A 19149-nucleotide genomic window follows, 5' to 3' on the forward strand; every position below is an offset into this window, starting at 1 on the left:
CTCTGTGGTCTAAACAGAAGATAAGCAGTAATTGTGTGCACCTGTCGCCGGTGTGCAGGCTGTACTTGGAGGAGGCATCCATAACACAGCGCAGGGCACCGCCCCGGGGCTCGGCTCTTGCGCACTTCATGAGACCAAGGATTCCTGCGTTGCTCTGCAGCGTCCCTGTCAGCCACAGCCGGCCGGCCGCCGCCGGCTCCTGCGCGTCAAAAGAAAGAATTCAAATATAAATTACGTTATTCATCTGCTTGAATGCTCGTAAATGACCCCTGTCTCTCGTGAGCCTTGCCCACATGTGATGGGCGTTGCTGACATCAGCGCTGCACAAAATTAGGACCTACACTTACCATTATTCATCCCCGTAATGACCAGGAGAAGTGGGATTACTGACGGCGTCGGGTGCAGGCGTTACCTCTTCCTTGGGGCCGCCCGTAGCAGGCATCCCGCGCTCTGCTCCTGCCACGCTGTCGAGTGAGTCAGTGTAGTCATGCAGCCAGGTGTCCATGGCAGCCTCTGAGGCGCCGATGCGTGGCGCCCTCAGGATTATGTCATTACGGGCTGCCATGTCCGGCTTGCGGTAAAGGAACATGCACCCGCTCGCGTCAGGGCACCTGCGAACACATATTTTGTGTTCGACTATAAAATGCCGTTCTTGCGAGATATCTGCAGATAAGTTGCAGGACTGGCAATATCTTTGCAGTTTGGATAGACCGTAATATACTCCCTGGAAACCCTCCCAAGGCGAGGGGAAACGGCAAGAAATGTTACTAGCGCACAAGTGCTCGGAGACCATGATAAATCAGATAGCTGTCAGCTGCGCGGCATATCAGCAAATGTGCAACAATTTTTACTGTGCTGCAAAAGAGGGTTTGCACATCACATGCCTGCTCCCGACTTGGTATTCGAGCCAGGGCACTGGGATCACAGCATCTTTTTAGAAGGGCATCTTCATAACTTCGTGAAAAGGTCGACACAAGTTGATTTCAAGACGGATGCAAGTTGATTTCAAGACGGATGCAAGATGAACCAAAGACTGGACTGCACAGCTTCAAGATGGGTCTAAGAACGGTATAGGGTGAGTGCCGCTGCCTGTGCATACAAAATCCAGCCAACAGTTGAGGGTGGCATATTTGGGAACGCACGTGTGCTCGGAGACCATGACTAGGCCGGCGGCTGCCAGCTCTGCATGCCAGCGCTGAGGACTCATCCAGAGCCCGTACTCGCGCTCGTCTGTGAAGTTCCAGGACACCTTGTCCAGGCCCCAGGCAAGGGCTGGCAGCGGCCGAGTCCCTTCGAACGCCAACAGGAAGCCGCCGGGCGCCAGCTGCTCGGTGATGTTGGCCAGGCCCACTGCATTTCAAAATTAAATACAAAATTACGACATTGTAAGTCACAAAACTTTGGCAGCCAGCCGCCCGGCGCCAGGTGAGCCGTGATATTTGTCAGGCCGGCTCCAACTTAAAGTAGGGATTTTGGAATCCAGAAGTTCGAACACAAAAAAATCCCGGGCATTGAGAGATCCAAAGCCAGCTGCACATGATATATTTTTGAGCTCAGATTCAGAGCCGGCCAGGGTATTGCCACGAGGCAGCGCTCTGTGGGTGTGGCTGCACGGCAAGGGAGGGTTTCTTGTGTATTCAAAGGTTCATCTTCAGATATGCGGTCTCATGCAAGAAGCAAGAAGGGTGCTTGCATGCAACCTGCCATTCAGAACCTTGCCTGCTATGTTGTCACAGGTGTGAATTGCGTTGGATGCCAGGATGAGGTCAAAGGGGCCCTCCAGCTCTTTGCCTGCCGGCTTGTTGATATCCCAGACCTGCAAAAAGGCAAGCACTCAATTTAGATAGGCATGGAATCCAGTCCTTTTATACCGCTGTTACTGGTATTGCAGGTCTCTTCCTGCGAAGAGGTCAGATGCGTTTGCAGACAAGCTGCAGCAGAAGGCTGACACAGGGGTAAAGTGCATCTGCAGACAACCTATGCAGATGAAAGTTTGTATCCCCAACAGACTGACCCAAAGATATACAGGAGACCCGAAAATGAGCTCACCTTGAACTCCAGGGCCGGGACCTTGAGGCTCTTTGTGAGAGCGGCGCCCCAGCTGGCAGACACGTCTGTGGCCACATACTTGAGCAGCTGCGAGTAGGGGCAGCGATCCAGCTCATCGATCACCTAAGCGCATTGCACATCCCTCTGTCAGATTGTCTCTTCGAGAGAATTCTGCAACCACAAGAATGCGCGCGTGGGCTTGATCAGCTTGCCAAGGACCTGTGCAAGCACAAGGGCAGCATTCTACAATGCTCCTTGTCTTCTGGAACCAAAGGCCGGCAGCGGAAATTCAATGCAATGCGCGTTTCATAATGTGGAAAAATGCATTTTAGAGCTCAATGGGGTCTGCAAAGCACCTACTGCTTGCTTATTTGTTGAGGCTAGACCTAGAACCATAGAACAAAGTGACCCAGAATTATAATCTACATATGAAGCCCTGTAGGGGTGACGACCTGTCAACAAATGACTAATGTGGGCCCTGACCCTGTGAGGAGAGTGATGACCAACCTGCCGGGTGAATCCGCCGGTGCCGGCGCCGACCTCGGCGCAGCGGAAGCCGTCGGTGGAAACATTTTCTTCGACAATGTCTAGCATGACTATCAGCACCTCCTTCTCAAAGCCCCTCAAAATGGCATCATTTGCATACAGATCCTTGTGCTCAGGGTGCTGCACAATCGCCTTGTTGGGATCCTGCAGACGCAGAATAATGTCAAGAATTGGGTGCAGTTTATGTTATTTCCACAGAAAGAATATGCTTTCAAATCACGAGCACGGTCCCTGTGCTCTCGAGTGCTGCACGATTGCCATGTTGGGGTCCTACGGAGTTGCTGACTCATCAAGCAAGCATGTGTTTAACACCTAACTCCCTGAACCTAAAATTGAATGCTTTCTGACCCGAGTGCGGTCCTTCTGCTCTGGGCAAAGCCATCAGTTGCCGTCTGTAATGAATCGTTTCATCACATGCAACCACATGCACATGCCAGACTTGAGGCACCCGGAGATCCCATCACTCTGCGTGATCAGAACCCCTAGATACACCACTGGCACCACGAATAAAATTCCCTGAAAAAACAGGAATGCAACGTGCACGTACCGCCAGGGTGGCCTTGGCAGTCTCCTCGTCCTTGAACAGGTCCCTGTAGAGGCGGGCCAAGATGTGGCATGGTTCTGCCAGGAAGGCTTCCTCCTCTTCTGCGCTCGGAGGCTCATATGGCACCGCATTCACCAGCTTCAACACCTGCGCAGAACAGATTCAAAATGCTCAGGATTATCTGTGTGTTGTAGACGCAAGAGATGAGAGGGGAGATCCGCAGAATGTATCTGCGATTCTGGGGGATGCATCTGCCAAATCACGTGCCCGCTTGCCAACTTGCCCGTTGTGGCGTGCTGACAGTGGAAGAAACACTGGGAGTGCTTGACAAAGAGCATGAGCCGCAATGAATGATCAGCAGCAACCCCGTGTTCCAGAGCGTGGAAGTCTTGTTTGGTCAGGGTAATTATTCCTGCTCTCGCCCAAGCAAGCTCTCCTATGCTGTGCAGAACCTTCCAGCGGCAGGTACAGCATTTGTTCAAAATCTGATATAAAACTAGACATCAGAAAAGCATGGGGCACACCTTCTGCAGGTGATCAGGCAGGCCCTCCTCACTAGCTTGCATGGCGACCAGGTGGGGCCTGATGGTGGCTGCCAGGAATCCCTCCAGCTTACGGTAGTAGGCCAACCTCTCTGTGTCCTCGCTCACCTGCCAGCATCAAGGGTCATCAGTGATACCACTTCATGTTTCTGCACTCATTGTCATTGTACTTTCGGATGGAGAGTTACGGGAGGGTCTGCAGTTCAGGAAGGACAGAGAATTTACGCACAGCCTTTAGATGCCCATCCACCAAGTAGCATTCTAATTGCAACCCTGCAAAGAGCGCTGAATCTATTGCTGTGCTGGCATTTGCACCAGAGGGGCTCACTTGCTACTCAGTACTCACAACAAATGATCATGAACGATCAGATAAGAGGATAAACAAAGAGCTTGCCTGCACGTCGTAGGGCACGAATCCAGACTGTGTTGAGACTGGGAGACTAGACTTCGTGCGTTGAATCCTTTACCCCAAAGGCGGAAAAAGAACAGGTGAAAAGGGCTTGCCTGGACACCATAGGGCACGAATCTGGCTTGGCGCTCGACGGTGTGGAAGTTGGGGGGCCTCAGGGGCGCGACGCCAAGCTCAACCCCAGAAATGTCCGCCATGGCGCAAGTTGTCAGGCCCAGCACTGAGTCAACCTCCACCGCCACTGCAGCACAGGATACAGGAACTTTCAGATTCGAGATGTGTATACGAGATATTGGAAAGTGGGTTTCACAATTGCCTGCCATGATCCCAGACTGGGCAACAGCTGTGCTAAGCACTGTCCATGCCTTGAATGGTGTTGTAGGGGCTGTCAACCTACGTCCACTGGTGTACACATCCTAACAGCGCAAGCCTGGCTCGAAACAGCTTGCCACACAACACTCGTGTGGCGCATGTAGAGCCCAGTCCAAACAACCTCCCTGCTTACACATGAGAAGGGGCTCCAGCCTAAACAAGACTAATTCTCTTGCAAAGCACAAAAGCTACCGAGTACTTTCCACACCTGTGCTCTGAACCCGCCACAAATATGAGTCCACAATAAGTTCCCCCTCCTGAACATATTTCATTGAACATACAAGCATCGGCAGCGCGCCTTCTGAGCCGGTGATTGAGGCTGGGTTGGCATCCTTGATGAGAAGGCGGCGGATGCCTGTGGGCACTCGCAGCTGCGTGTCGGTTGCGTTCAGCGCCCCTGCCTGCAGGAGACCGTCCAGCAGGCGGATGAAGCATGCGTCCCACCTGCGCGCACATGCCGGCACATGCATCAGTAATATTTCTTCATCGACCCTAATAAATTGGGCCAAAGAAATGATTTCTGTGCACCACTTGGGGCCTGTTTCTGCGTGCTGTCTTGCTCTCAGCTGTCCATACCTCTGCTGTCCTTCACCGGCCGAGCAGGATAGCATGCACAAACATGCTTTCAAGATTATTTGGAAATACTTCACAGATAAATATTGGATTTTGAATGAAACAACGCAGACCTGAGGACGGCGGCTGAGCCGTCGATGGTCTTCTTGACGAGCATTCTGAAGTGGGGCCCGTAGCGGATCCCGGTCCGTAGCACCTGGCGGTAGAATGCGGGCGCCTCCATCGTGTCCAGCGCCCCGTGGCTCCAGTCAACCTGCGCCAGATTTCAAATTTCAAATTGCATTTTGAATTTAAACGCGGCAGCAATGTAGCGAGCAACGTGCGGTCTTGTGTCGGAAACTCAGATGCACATGATCAGGACGAAACAGAACATGAGCTACTGATCTGGGCTGTTCAATGAGAATGAAGCAACGGGGCAGGCTGTGATGACTGGAGGAAATGATCCCCTTGTCATTGAATGGTGCAAAGAAAATTTTGCAAACAACAATGGGCTTCAGGCTTGCAAAAATCTTATTACCTCGGTTGGCTCTGCCTCGGCGTCTGCGTCAGTTTCAGTTGGAATGGTTGTCTCCTCGGCAGCCACCTTTTCCGGCGCTTCTTCCTTCTCTGCCGCATCAGCTGTTGGCTTTGGGCCCTCCTTCTGGTGGACAACAGAGATCTTTCCCTCTGCGATCAGGTCCCCGCCTTGCGTCACCTGCGCAGAATAAGTGCTGATTTTCAGAGGAGCACGTCTCCCTGCGTTCCAACATCCCTCCTTGTCTTAAGATGACCCTTGTCCAGTTGGCACGAGCATCGCAGGTTGAATCCCCTTAAGAGAGCGCGCATGCATTAATCCAATTCCTTGCAAAAGAATAAGGAGATGCTAGGGAGATGCTAGAGAGACGCTGCAAAGTTGCTGCAGGCATGTGAAGACGCAGCACTGCAATAGCACATTCACTACCGTACTTATCATTAGTTGTGTCGCTCAGAACATTATTTCGGCACTGTGTCGGACGTAAATTTACAGAGCAGCTGGGGGCAACAGGCACAGCTTCCTAACATAAATTTGGACTTTTACTTTCAATTTGAGTTCAAGAAGCAAGGGCTTGCCTGGAATCCGTGGCTGGCGTCGAGCACAACCGAGAGAGTCACAGAGCCGCCAGGCGCAACTGGCACCGCCTGAACTATGCTGACGTCTTCAAACAGCACGGGCAGCTCGGACATTTTCTTCTCCTGCTGCGCTGCGAGCGCCTCCCATGCTGTGACCAGGTAAGAGGTCGCCTGCGCGCACCAGCAGACACTCAGCTTTATCTTCCGCTTTTCTGTTCCGCCTCAGAGAAGGGCACACAGTGGACGTTGGCATTTTGCACTGGTTGCCAAATGCATGGCAGGTTTCAGCACAGAGACTCCTGACGAGATCTTTGCAAGGTTTGCCTGCAATGGAGGAATCCTGAAAATAGTGCATGAATGCACAGAGGAAATCCAAATCGGCAAACAAGTTTGAGATTCAAAGCGCATGTGCTAACAACGAGGGCATGGTTCAATATCAAATTGAGAATCATTGCCAGACCAGGCATCTTACCGGCATGAGGATGCGGCCGTCCACGTTGTGGTCTGCAAAGACTGTCCGAAAGCCTAAATATACCCCCTCAAATCTACTTCGTTGACCTCAATCTCAAGCAACCGCAAAGGCAAACATCTTACCGGCATGAGGATGCGGCCGTCCACGTTGTGGTCTGCGATGAAGGCGTGCTCGGGGTCGTCGAGCTTGAATGTCTTGGTGAAACCAGCGGTGCCTGAGGAGAGCCATGCGTTGGGCAGGGGATAATCTCCGCTATGGTCCCAGCTCACCAGCGCAGCCGCCACCTCAGCAGGCACTGAAGCAGTGCATGCCTCTTGGTCAGAAGAATCGAGATGGGGCCAAGTCGGGGCCCTTTAAATAAAACGGGCCAGGCACATGGCACCAAGACAAGGGGAGGCAAAAGACAAGCCTGGCGTACTGATGTAGTCAGAGCATACCAGGGGGATTGTTGCACAACATTGGGCAAGACAGACTAGGATGGCATCCAGCAATGTGGCGAAAGTAAATTCTCACTCATTTAGACAATGTGTTTGCTTGGCAAAGCAGACGGTAGCACGGAATTGTTGCCAGCTGCATGTTTGGCAGACGGCAGCGAACGTCCGAGAGAAAAGGACACATGCACACATTTCACAGAATGGTTTTGAAAAGGAGAACAGAGGACTCACGCTCTGTGGCTTCCTTGCTGAGTTTTTCAACCGGCCAGGAGAGGGTGGCGCCCTTGCGCCACAGCTCGCAGACCGAGTTTGGCACTGTCAGACTTGCATTGCTCTCCTTCTTGATTGTGGCAACATAGGGCACCTGCAGGCAGACACAAGAATCCACGTTAAAGTGGCCTGTTTCAGTGCATTTCTCCTCCAGTTGGTGCCGATACTTGTATCTCTTGGGTATTTGGATGCCCTGCTGAGCGCAGAAGTGACGAGCAGAGTCAGGCACTAATCACCCTCAATTTGATTACGAAGGGTGCAATGCAGGACCCTCTAGAACCTGATGAAAACCCGTGCGCCAATTGGATGCGCAGAACATTCCAGTTGTGTCGCTGAGACTTTACAGGCGAACATGAAGCAGTGATGCAGATCACACAGGGAATCGGCAGACCCATCGAATTATAAGTGAGCCACCTCCGGGCGGCACTGGCGCAGTGGAGAGCGCAGCACTCCATGGGGTCCGACTTCCAGCAGGATGGCGTTCTTGGGAACCGCGGCAGCCGCGTCAGTAAATTGCACCCGGTTGCGGAAGGCGTGCACCTGCGCAGCAAGAGGAGCTTTAGTAAGTCACCCTCACCCTATTCTATTTGACATGTATTACCTTGCACCTGCATCCGTTATCAAGATCTGTATTACCAATCTAGATCTCAGATAGCAGCTTCAGCCACCAGTGGCCAAATGATGGTCTGCATGCGTCCACACTTCAAGCGAGGACGAGTTTGGGTCCAACAAACAAAGAGCCCTTGGACATCACTGGCAGGCCCTGAGAATCGTTGAAGAGCTTCTTGCTGAGCCATGTAAAGACACATTTGAGAGACCTGTATCGCACCTGGTAGGCTGCGGAGCAGAGGAGTGCGTCGGGGTCTTCGGTGCCGGCAGGGAAAGCAGCGGAGACCCAGCGCTCCGACCGCGGCTTGGGGGTTGGAATGAGCGCCTCCAGCGCTGTACAGCACAGAAATGACAGACAGTTACGTACAGGTTTCCAAAGATTCAGGGTCAAAGTATGAATGCAGGCCCAGATTGCCTGCTAGCAAGCATGCCCTGACAAAGTTGCGGACATCAGGGTCTCCGAGATAAGCCTACCGAATAGAAGCTTCCCAGTAAGGCTCCAAAAAGAAGTCAAAGCCCCACACTTACAGGTGGCCCAACGCCTCCAATGAACACACCTCACGTGGGTCAGACTGCTCAGGGAGAGGGGGGATTGGGCCAAGCACTATATTTATCAACAACGTTTAGCGCAGGCACTAACGCTGATGACTACTAGGACTACCAGGACGCTGATTATGGAGGGTGACTAACCTGCGCTGAGCTGGGGCAGCACGGGGTCGAGCAGGGGTGAGTGGTAGGCCACTTCGCAGGTCGACAGCGCACGCACAAACACTCCTTCTGCCTTCAGAGCGTCCAGCACCGGCTGCAGCTCCTTCTTGGGACCTGAGGGGAGGAAGTAAGACATTCAGATTTGCACACATGAGCATGTGTCATGTGCCATCAGCAGTGCTAGACAGGGGGTTTTGTCTGCCGAATTGGTTTACATCACCAGGGAAATGAGTAGAGTGCAACTTAGTAAGCAAGGGAATGCACACGTGGCGCACCTGAGAGAGTTGTGCTGGTTGGGCTGTTGTCGCATGCGACTACGCAGCTGCTCAGGCATTCCCTTTTCAGCCGCTCGGCCGCGGCCGCCGCGCTGAGTCCGGTGGCGGCCATGAGGCCCCCCGCCAGTCCCCCATCCGGCCACTGCCGGGCGCGGTGGTACGCCACCAGCACCGCCTGGGGGGACCCCGCCAGAAATTGGTCAGCATATTAACGGATCCTAATAGAACGGTGGACGACAACGCAGGGCAGCAAATGGGCGAATGCCATGATTTTTTGCCGCAGAGCTGAACATAGTCTGAGAAACTTTTGGAACATCGCGTTTGCACAACATGCCAGATAGAAGTGTCCCCTCACATGACTCCAGGACGTGGAGATGCAGAGCAGAAGCTGGTGAGGACATTAAACATGGCACAGCCAGAACTGCATGATCAGGTGTAAGAAAAACAAAGCACCTGCTCGCGGGTGAATCCGCCGTCGGCGTATCCGCAGGCGATCTCTCCCGCAGAGTGGCCCAGGAACCCGGCAGGCACAATCCCATACTCCTCTGCCAGCATGTCAGTCAGGCCGACCTGCATGCATGCAATTCTTCAGGGGGTGCTGCTCAGAGCAAAGTGCGAGCTATATTGCAGTTGTTATTGTTAATGGAAAGGGGTTTGAGGCTGTGAGGTTCAAGCTGACCTCCATGTGAGCAACTTTCTCAAGATTTGAGTTCATGCAGAGCAAAGTGCACTTGCGCCTGTTGTCTTGATCCTGAATGACGTCGATTGTAAAAATTCAAGTGATTTCTGGCAACACAGATGTCATGCAGAGTGTGATCCTGGGCTTTTCAGAGGGAGCACCTGGAGAGCGATGAGCCCGACAGCAGCCAGAATGGGGTCTTCAGAGAATCCGGCCTCGTCGCTGAAGGCAGCAATGAGATTGATGCCAAAAGGCTGGAGTGCCTCTGCGCACGCCTTGACTCCCCTGCTGTACGCTGGCGACTCGGAGAGGAGCTCCAGCCCCATCTTGGGCCACTGGCTTCCGTTGCCTGCACATTTCATATTCAGATTGGATTTTGAATGCTGTGATTTGAGCTGTGCGCGGCATGCGGCGAATCTGCAGGCAGCACTCTGCTTGCAGAACACTACTTGTGCCCCAGAGTCGAGACAGCATGTGACTGTTCAATGTAGTGAGTTGTGCACCACGCCACATCAGCATCGTGCATGATTCCCAGGCAACAGCCTTCTGGGTTTGGAATCTTTCTTTCTGTGTTGCATGGAAACAGACTGGCTCTCAAAAATCTGCTGCCAATACTGAGTGCATTCGCATGGCAGTACAGAATTGAACTTCCTAGGGGCTGCAGAAATGGTCGGCCAAACTGGACCGGGCGTGTAGCAGAAATATGATGCTTAGAAGTAGCATACTAAGGCGCACCTGAGAAGGCGAACCAGATGGGCGCATTGGCCGAGGAAGCAGTGGCGGATTTGGCAACTCCCTTGTGAAGAGTCCCGCGCACAGTCAGCTTGGTTGAGTCAGCGCCCACGCTGTTGGCAAAGCGGCGCATCGAAGCCGCCACGTCTTCAATCAGCCCTTATTTCACCAAGCAGCATAGTGAGATAATATCGAACGAGTAACTCCAAGGTGATTCTGTAGTGTCCTTGTGTCGCTGCATCAGCATACAATAATAAATGACATTGCAGCCTCTGGTAGAGCAAATAAGTGTAGCCATGCAACTAAGCTTGCAGTCTCTTGAACCGTGCAATGCAGCACCAGGGAGGCCTTGGGAGAAGGCTTTGGCAATTATGCTCAACAGCAAAAGTCCTGCAAGGTGCAAGTTCTCAACTTTTTCATGAGTGTGCACGCAGAAGACGGCACCATGCATCCTCAATCTTGCCGGCACCACTATAAAAAGTTGGCAGGAATTTTGCCGGTGGAAATTGTGGGTCACTTATATCAAGCTGGGCGTACCAGGGACGGCCTGGATTGACTTGACGAGCGCTTCAAATCCCTGCTGAGTTCTTGCAGCGAGGGGAATGATGCCGTTGTAGCCAGAAAACTCCTCATCTGTGTCTCCCTGTGGCACCATACCAGCACAGCTGTCAGCTTCTGCCAATTTTTAACGCATGCATGTTTGCGCCATTCCCATGCATGCATGCATGCATGCATGCAATACAATGACAACAGCTCATTTATGCATCAAATTGATGATATTTCATGCATCTCCAAGCATGACAGTACAGCTGTTGCATGCATAGCAGCCAGGCATATATGTCCATTTGGTGTTTATAATTGCCCGACAGCCTTAGTGTAGGTGATTCTGCGGGACAAAATGTGTACCTGGCTGTCTGAGAGCGCTGCACCCTCGCCATCGGAGACGTCAGGGGTTGAAGGAGCAAAGCCGAGAGGCAGGCTTGGCTTTGGGCCGCCTTGCACCAGAAGGTGGACATTCGTACCTGCATGCATGCACCAGAGCTTTTAACCAGAGCTAGTACTAGAGGTCACAGGTGCTCCTGTGTGCACTGTCTAAGTCTGATTCCCTCTTCTGAAGTTGTCCCAGTTGCAACCGGGAGTCTGCACAACTCCCGTTTGACATTCACGCCCCAATAGATGAAGCTGTGTCAAAGGCTGTGTTCAAGCATGCTATGATGTCCCAAAGTGGTGCGATTGGCAACTATTCATTGACATTTGGAATGTTTGCAGGCTCTAAGACAGAATAGATAGTCTCCGGCTGCTCACCTCCAAAGCCAAAATTGGACTGCGCCACAATGCCCCCCTCCCAGGGAGTCGTCTCAGTCACAACCTGTGCACGGACACAAATCGGCATATGACTTTCTTCATTGACAGTTGCTTGTGATTAGGATTGCTCATAACCTAAAAATCGGAGGATTATTTCTGTAGACGGAATGCTCCCTGGTTCTGCAAATTGGGTTGCCACTGTCCTACTCTGCTTGATGCCACAGAGGCATGGTCCCGTGTTATTCATGGACATCTTCCTTACACTCAATGTGTGTTCATCCCTTTCCAAGATGCTTATGGAAACTGGGTAAGTATCACTGATGATGGGTAGTTGTTACCTTGATGACCCCTTCCTTGAGGGACTTATTGTTGGGGTTTGGCTCGTTGAAGTGCAGGTTGGCCGGCAGCGTGCCATGCTCGAATGACATCAGCACTTTCAGCAGCCCTGTCACATGCGAGCAAACGATTTTAACAAAATATCCGCTTGCTGCACAGATTATTCAGCACCCAACAATCGATGTCAATTGTTTGCGTGCTGCACAGAAGAATAAGCACCGAACGAACAGCATGCATTTTGCAAACAGGCTGGATGGCCAAATGTGTCAAGCAACCTCTCTGTACAGCACCCTTCCAACATTTTATTCCTTGTCTGTCAGCCACATTGCTGTGATATGCTCTCAGCCTTTCCTCACATGCTCCTCCCAAACGCGCAATCAGCACATTGGTCAAATTGATCTTGACGAGAGATACGATGCTCATCTGAAACAATTATGGTGTTTCCCTACCCCTCCAAAGATTGGTGCACTTTTCTCACCTGCCAGGCCGGAGCAGCCTTCGCAATGGCCCATGTTGGACTTGACAGACCCAATCAGCAGAGGCTCTTCCACAGTGCGCTCCCCCTGCAAGCAAGCAAGGAAATCACACATCAATGTCCGGATGTTCCAACCGTCACAGGTCATTGCCAACAGCAAGCAGTGACAAAACCATCAGCGATTCTCCCTTCCAAAAATGGGCCAGCACAGAGGTTGAACGCTGTCAGAGTGATGTGTGGAAAACCCATCTCTTCATGAGAACAAGAACTCCAGGAATTAACTCAAGCATCTACGAGTCCAAGAAATAACACTTGGATTATTTTTCGGAAAAGAAAGTAATGGGAAAAAACACAGCACTGACCTTGATAGCATAGAACTCCTCGAGAGCGCCCAACTCCTGACCGTCGCCCACAACGGTCCCTGTGCCGTGTGCCTCAACATAGGCCACCTGGCTCGGCTTGATGCCGGCTTGCGCGCACACCTGCAGAATTTGCAAGCCTTGTTCCCTCTGTGCTTGAAACTTTTCCCAGGACATGCAATGCGGTTTGGGGGAAACCTGCAGGTAAAAAAGGGCAACATGCTAACAGCACATGCAACTGTTTTATTCTGCGTCAAAACTCACGGGTGCAAAGAGCTGACCACCTAGGCTTCTGCATGCATACATGCACTTGAGAAGTGAAATTTCACCCCAACACCAACACCCTTAAATTATAACATTCCAGGGGAATCGGACCACTTCGGCGAGGGCGCGCTGCGCGGGGCCGGAGGGAAATGTGACGCCCTCTTTCGTGCGCCCGTCATTGTTAGTCGCAATTGCTAGAATATCTCCCCGGGGCGGCACCGGTGCGAACTGCGGCAGAGTGATCCCCGGCCGAGCTAGCACGATTGCCACTATGCCGTCTGCCCGCGCGTAGCCGTTGGCGCTCGCGTCGAAGGACTTGCAGTGGCCCTATCAGCACACAGTCCAGTCAGGACAATTTTGAAAGCCACAGGTCCTCGAAAATGCACTTGTGGCCCGCAAACAGAGTGGATGACACCTCAGACGCTGGCGTCTTGGAAACAATTGAAAACACCTTGGGACTGTGGTTGTCAGCAAAAGCCCTCGGCAAAGAACGTTTTCCTTAATTTGTGGCAAGTGTTGCTTGACATGAACATGCGCAAGCCAAACAGCACCTGCAGAAAGCTAAGACTTTGCATCTGGCTAGGAGGCAGCTTCTGAGCTCACCTCTGGCGATAGCTTCTCGGGCTTGCCAGAGGCACAGAAGCTTCCCGGGCTTGAGACAGGATCAAAAAGTTCACTTTAGCCAGAGAGATAGTAGATTTGAAATCAAGGCCCCCACCTCGGGGGACAGCATGTTGAGCTTGCTGAAAGCGACAGAGGTCTGAGGCCGCAGGATGGCGCTTGCACCTCCAACCACCGCATAGTCAATCACTCCCGCCTTGATGTCGCTGATGGCATCGTTGAGAGCCACGAACGACGAGGAGCACGCTGCAAGCATAGAACGCACCATTTCTTCGTTGAGGTCATCTTATTCATCTGAATAGTCACCTTAGTAATAGCCATCATGCTATAAATGGATGATGCTGCAGACCAGGTATCAGGTTGCTATGAATATATGTCAACAAGGGAGGCAGCGGCATGCAAATACCACAAGACTTTGGGAGAATCGCAATTGGGCCTCCCATCAAGGACACTCACAAAAGGCATCAAGTAAAGCAGATTGGCATGAGCAAAAGGAACCAGTGCGGGGACAGTACAACCTCATCCCAGGGATGAGCTGCGACTACAATGGCCTGTTTGCGGTGGCTTTCAAAGGATATCTGAAGAAGACAAAAAAACGAATTACACATCTGATTCCGGCAGGCTGAGCTGCACCTGTGTCGACGATCTTCGAAGGTCCTTTGAAGTTGTAGAACCAGGAGAGCCGGTTGGCAAACATGGACGCAGCGCAGCCGGTCTGCTCATAGCCAGTCACGCTGTCAACGTCCGCCAGCCACTGGGCATGCACCTGCGCAGACAGCGTGACTGATGTTGGTCACTACTGACCTCGCTGACATCAGCGCACCAAATGGACTGTTGACTCAGAAAATTTCAAACCGCAGTGGGTGATGTCTAGTCACCAATGCTTGCGACCCAGGGGATAGGACTCGGACAGGTGCATGTCAAGCTGGAGTATCATGCTCGACAGGACTTGCGTTGCCGTTCTGTGTCTCTGCAGCAAATGCTTGCGCATTCGCCGGCAGTCCAAGGTTCAAAGGGGTGCCTCTGCTCAGGCATTTGTCTCACATATGGCAGCTGTCTTCTTGCACAGGCCTTGCTGACTCAGGTGTCTCTGGAGAGGGCTTGAGCAGCTGACTTGGAACCTCTCAGCACAGTATGTGTGCAGCTGAGATCTCAGGAGAGGGTCTGAGCATAATGTCAACCTGTGTTTCAGACAATGTCAGAGCACTATCTTACCTCTGAGCCGCAGCAGCCGACGTATACTCCACAGCGCTCTGAGGGCAGGTCTCCGATGATGAGGCCGCTGTGAATCAGTGCCTCGTAGGACACTTCCAGCAGCTTCCTCAGCTGGGGGTCCATTTTCTGCATACAAACACCATTCTAGTTTGGAACGTCAGATTCAAATTGATCAATGTATCCTTAGTGCAGCCACTGAGCTTCTCAGCAGCACTGCATGCACAAATTTGGGGTAAATGATGTGATCTTCTGCAAGACCCTCTGGATAAGTAAAGAATGAAGGACCGACATAAAACGTAGCATGGAGTCATCCATGAGATCAAGGTTGGACTTGCAGCGAAATCGTGCCTCTGGTCATACTGTGGCACTCGAAGGGCGTATTAGGTCAGCAAAGGCTGCAGGCCGGAGCAATGAATGCTGCAGTGCAGACTCTTTGTTGACATGTCATTGTAAAGGCAAATACCATCTCTTTCTCAAGGCCTTCTATCAAAAGCAATGGGCGCTTCTTTTCCTGCCAGGTGTGTTCCTAATTAGCAGGTCAGACTGGCACCTTGGGCACAAGGTTAGAAAAAGGCAAGGGGAGACTCACATTTGCCTGCTGGGCATGCACTGTGAAGAAGCTGGCATCAAACTTGTCATAGTCTGGCAGCTTGCCGGAACGAGGCGGTGTCTTCAGCTGCCCCACTGGCCAGCGACGGTCGTCCTGTGTCTGCATGTCGACACCTGCATTTGACACAAGACATTGTCTGTCTAGAACAATCTTGAGCTGCAGAGAGTTGTGCAAGGCGTGGTGCCTTAAAAGAGCATGTAGGATAGGCGTGTTGATATCTTCTTGGCGCGAGAGGCCACATTGAGCAGGATGTGATAGTTCTGGCGGAAAGGGGGCGCACGGAGGGATTCACAGGACTTCAAAGAGACATTAACAAAAGGGTTGATCGTTCTCTGACATGCGTATGCTGTTTAGGGTTTTTTCCTTTGCTCAACGAGGACGCCTTTTGGGCCCATCTTGTCAAGGTCCAACAATCCGGGTCACAGAAGACATTCAGTGTGATCCTTCTGGCAAGGACAGGCGATCACTGAGCAAGAGCCAAGACAGCAGTTGGCCTAGCCGACATGCGCTGTCAGGAGACACTGCCTCAAACCCAAGAACGGCACGTTAGAAACATGTACTCCTGCCTTTGAAACGCACTGTCACACCGAAACATCGGCATTCTGTGTACAGGTATATAATATTTTTTTGTCTCACCGGTGAGGAGGTTCTCCCAGAACTCGGATGGGCTGCCGGACTCGGGAAGACGGCAGGAGTAGCCCAGCACTTGTGCCGCAGGCTGCGCCATCTCGGGTTTGCTATAGTTACCGACCATCCGTGTATTCGGTTGAGCAGACTGCACTGCGCATAAAAAAGCTAACAGATCGTGAGCTTGCCCCTGATGGATATCAAGAGGACGGCAAAAGCCCAACCGACTCTTTAACCACCAAAGAACCAAAGAAAACCAAAAATACAATTGGCCACAATGCTGTTTCCATACAAACGTGCCCTTTCACATCAAAAAGGACAATCCCAGTGATCAAGAGATGCAGAGACGGGGACAGTCACACCGCTGGGGTCTTGGGTCTTGGGTCTATAAGAAAGCTTTAAGAAGCTTGAATTTCCTAGAATAGGATTTCTGGATTGCCGCACTGTCCTCAGCGGGAGGTCAGCGCCGTTAACATCGGAACAGGGCCTCCCGGAACTGGGCCAGAACTACCCCGCATTGGAGCATTGCTGTGCATCAGGGCAAGAAAGAATGCGATCCATCAATAATACAACCCAGTGCCAATTTTAAAATCAATCGCAGGCTTCACAGTATGCGAAGGAAGGAAGGAAGGAAGATTACATCACTCCAGCCGCCTAGGGCTGATTGGATGAACTGGCAGCATCCAAATAATCAAAACAATCCATCACAAAATGTGCAACACCAACAATGTCCAACTGCCACATGAATTGCTGCATCGTCACAATGGCTGCACCAAACAGCCCAGGATATCTGTCCCGAACAGATTGCAAGGCAGGGCACTCAAACACAAGGTGGCGCTCATCCCCAATAACCTGCTGGGCACAACGCATGCACAAACGCTGGGGCCGGGGAATCCTTGCCCAGCGGCCCGAGACATTGGGCAGACTATGACAACCCATCCTGAACTTCAACAGTATACGCAAGCAACGGGCACTCAAAGGCTGCTGTAAGAGCTGGCAAGGGTGGCGCACACAAGCTGGCCTAGCAAACCATCTGTGATATGTACACAAGGTGGCATTGCTGGACGGGCAGGTCCTAGGGCAAATGTCAATGTCATCCCAAACCTGCAGTGCTTGCGCATCTAGCAGCTGCATCACAGCATCAACTTCCACAGGAACAAGGGTGTCAAACCGAATAACAAACTCATACCCAATTCGGCGCAAGCCCCGCATGAAGGCCCAAGCCCAATTCTTAACATTACGGGTTATGGCATCCCAACAATCATCAAGGGCCACTTGCCTGTGAAAATTATTTGCAGGCAAGGCAGCCAAATTGTTCCAGAACTTGATAATGCGCCGCCACCACACACAATCAAGGGTCTGCTGATTCAACTCCTTAAGCAAGATGGCACCATGCACAGAGGTGGGGACGCCAGCAATGTCTCTCAGAATTTTCAGGTGAGAGGAGGCCAAGGCAGCCCGGCCCCGCCGGCTGTCGCCACCAGGAAGGCTGCGCAGGCCCCACACCTCACAACCGTAGGAGGCAGTCGGCGGCACACATGCATCATATAGGCGCAACAACAGGCCAGCTGACATGCTGCAATGCAACTTCCCATATTGCTGCTTGAGCTGTGCCCACACACCCCACATGTTCCTGTGAAGCTTGCCAAAGGTGAGATTAATGCCTTGGGCACCGTCAAAAAGGGCACCCAGGTACTCAAACTGCTGAACCCAATGTAAAGGCGCACCACCACAAAGCCATTGAAAAGGTCCTGGCAAACTTGAAGAGAACACCACAATCTTTGTTTTGTCAACACTGATGACCATTCCCGTTTGTTCACAAAACTCAGCAGCTGCATCAATCAAGCGTTGCAAATGAGCAGGTGTGGTGGCGAGCAAAGCAAAGTCATCGGCATAGCCTAGATCTGGTACACAACTGCCAGGACGCAACTGCGGGCCAACCCCAGGGCACCTCTGCAGCAAGTGCCTGTGCAGGCCATCTGCAAACAAGCCAAACAGCGTTGGGCTAAGGGGGCAACCCTGCTTCAATCCTGTCTCAGAGGGCAAACTAGGACCCTTCCTGCTCCCAATCTTAATGGCAACCGTAGAATTGGCATACAAAGACTGAATGGCAGAGAGCAGGTGGCCATCAATGCCCAGGCGACGCAGACTCTCCCAGAGCAACACCCGATTCACTCTGTCATAAGCACCCTTCAGATCAAGAAAGCAACAATACAAGGGCTGCTTAGCATGGTTTTGCCGGTCGATAAAATGCTGCAAGGTGAATAGCTGGTGGGCCGTAGACAGTTTTGGCCTAAAGCCAGCCTGTGTGGCTGCACGCAATCCAGCCCCCTCTGTGTACTTCAGAATACGAGAATTCAATATGCCAGCATACAAGCGCATGATGGGCTCAGTAACGGCAATGGGTCTATAATTGAGCATGTCAAGCTTGCTGCCTTTCTTGTGCACAGGGGTGATCAGGCTACCATTCACAGAGGGTGGCACTTGCCCAGCCACAAATGCAGAGTTCAGCACAGCCACCAAAGCATGCGCCAGGACATTTTCCGGAGGAGGCATGCCTGGCGCCCGCTCATCTTTTGCATACCGAAACAGCTCAGCTGGTAAACCTTGCACTCCGGTGGCACGACCATTGTGTAAACTTTTGAGCCCAGCAAGCACCTCCCCAAGAGAGATGGGTGCATTGAGAGCATCAACATGGGCAACAGGAGCACTGGGCTGGACAGGGAAAGACAAGTGGGGCAGCTCAGCAATGAGTGGCAACTGCAAGTTTGCAACCCGCTTGAGATAGCCAGCCCACAATTGCACTGGCTTGAGCTGCTCAGGTATATCAGACTGCTGAGACTTGAGCCGCTTCCAGAAGGCTCGGGGGTCACTGTGCAAATCATCAAGCAGGCGGCGCAGTTGCGCGAGCCGGTGAGCGCGCCGTTTGTGGCGGACGGTGTTGTGGTAGGCACGCTCCAGCGCGCGCACTTCGGCTGGATCGCCCCCGCACCGCGCGCGGGCGCGGACGTCCCGTTTAAGCTGGCGGCACTCC

At 52.3% G+C, this 19149-nt stretch overlaps 1 protein-coding gene across 1 annotated transcript in view; it reads right to left on the reverse strand.

The window, feature by feature from the left end:
- COCSUDRAFT_58179 (hypothetical protein) overlaps positions 1-16215 on the reverse strand; it is a gene marked incomplete at both ends in the record, with an annotated part of 30645 nt that extends 14430 nt beyond the window's left edge. The window contains 34 exons of the mRNA XM_005644429.1: positions 42-199; positions 413-611; positions 1143-1350; positions 1735-1816; positions 2050-2172; positions 2557-2739; positions 3143-3286; positions 3664-3789; positions 4204-4331; positions 4740-4906; positions 5149-5288; positions 5553-5729; positions 6167-6295; positions 6719-6891; positions 7262-7394; positions 7715-7840; positions 8130-8242; positions 8600-8731; positions 8893-9067; positions 9346-9462; positions 9733-9920; positions 10307-10462; positions 10841-10946; positions 11210-11325; positions 11609-11672; positions 11947-12053; positions 12423-12507; positions 12782-12901; positions 13154-13369; positions 13761-13909; positions 14297-14429; positions 14879-15004; positions 15468-15601; positions 16125-16215. Coding sequence (XP_005644486.1) covers positions 42-199; positions 413-611; positions 1143-1350; positions 1735-1816; positions 2050-2172; positions 2557-2739; positions 3143-3286; positions 3664-3789; positions 4204-4331; positions 4740-4906; positions 5149-5288; positions 5553-5729; positions 6167-6295; positions 6719-6891; positions 7262-7394; positions 7715-7840; positions 8130-8242; positions 8600-8731; positions 8893-9067; positions 9346-9462; positions 9733-9920; positions 10307-10462; positions 10841-10946; positions 11210-11325; positions 11609-11672; positions 11947-12053; positions 12423-12507; positions 12782-12901; positions 13154-13369; positions 13761-13909; positions 14297-14429; positions 14879-15004; positions 15468-15601; positions 16125-16215 — 4724 coding nt within the window. The remainder of the gene's footprint in view (positions 1-41; positions 200-412; positions 612-1142; positions 1351-1734; positions 1817-2049; positions 2173-2556; positions 2740-3142; positions 3287-3663; positions 3790-4203; positions 4332-4739; positions 4907-5148; positions 5289-5552; positions 5730-6166; positions 6296-6718; positions 6892-7261; positions 7395-7714; positions 7841-8129; positions 8243-8599; positions 8732-8892; positions 9068-9345; positions 9463-9732; positions 9921-10306; positions 10463-10840; positions 10947-11209; positions 11326-11608; positions 11673-11946; positions 12054-12422; positions 12508-12781; positions 12902-13153; positions 13370-13760; positions 13910-14296; positions 14430-14878; positions 15005-15467; positions 15602-16124) is intronic.
- Between the last annotated feature and the right edge of the window lie 2934 nt (positions 16216-19149).

This window comes from Coccomyxa subellipsoidea, assembly GCF_000258705.1.
Source record: "Coccomyxa subellipsoidea C-169, whole genome shotgun sequence".
NCBI classification, from domain to species: domain Eukaryota; kingdom Viridiplantae; phylum Chlorophyta; class Trebouxiophyceae; family Coccomyxaceae; genus Coccomyxa; species Coccomyxa subellipsoidea.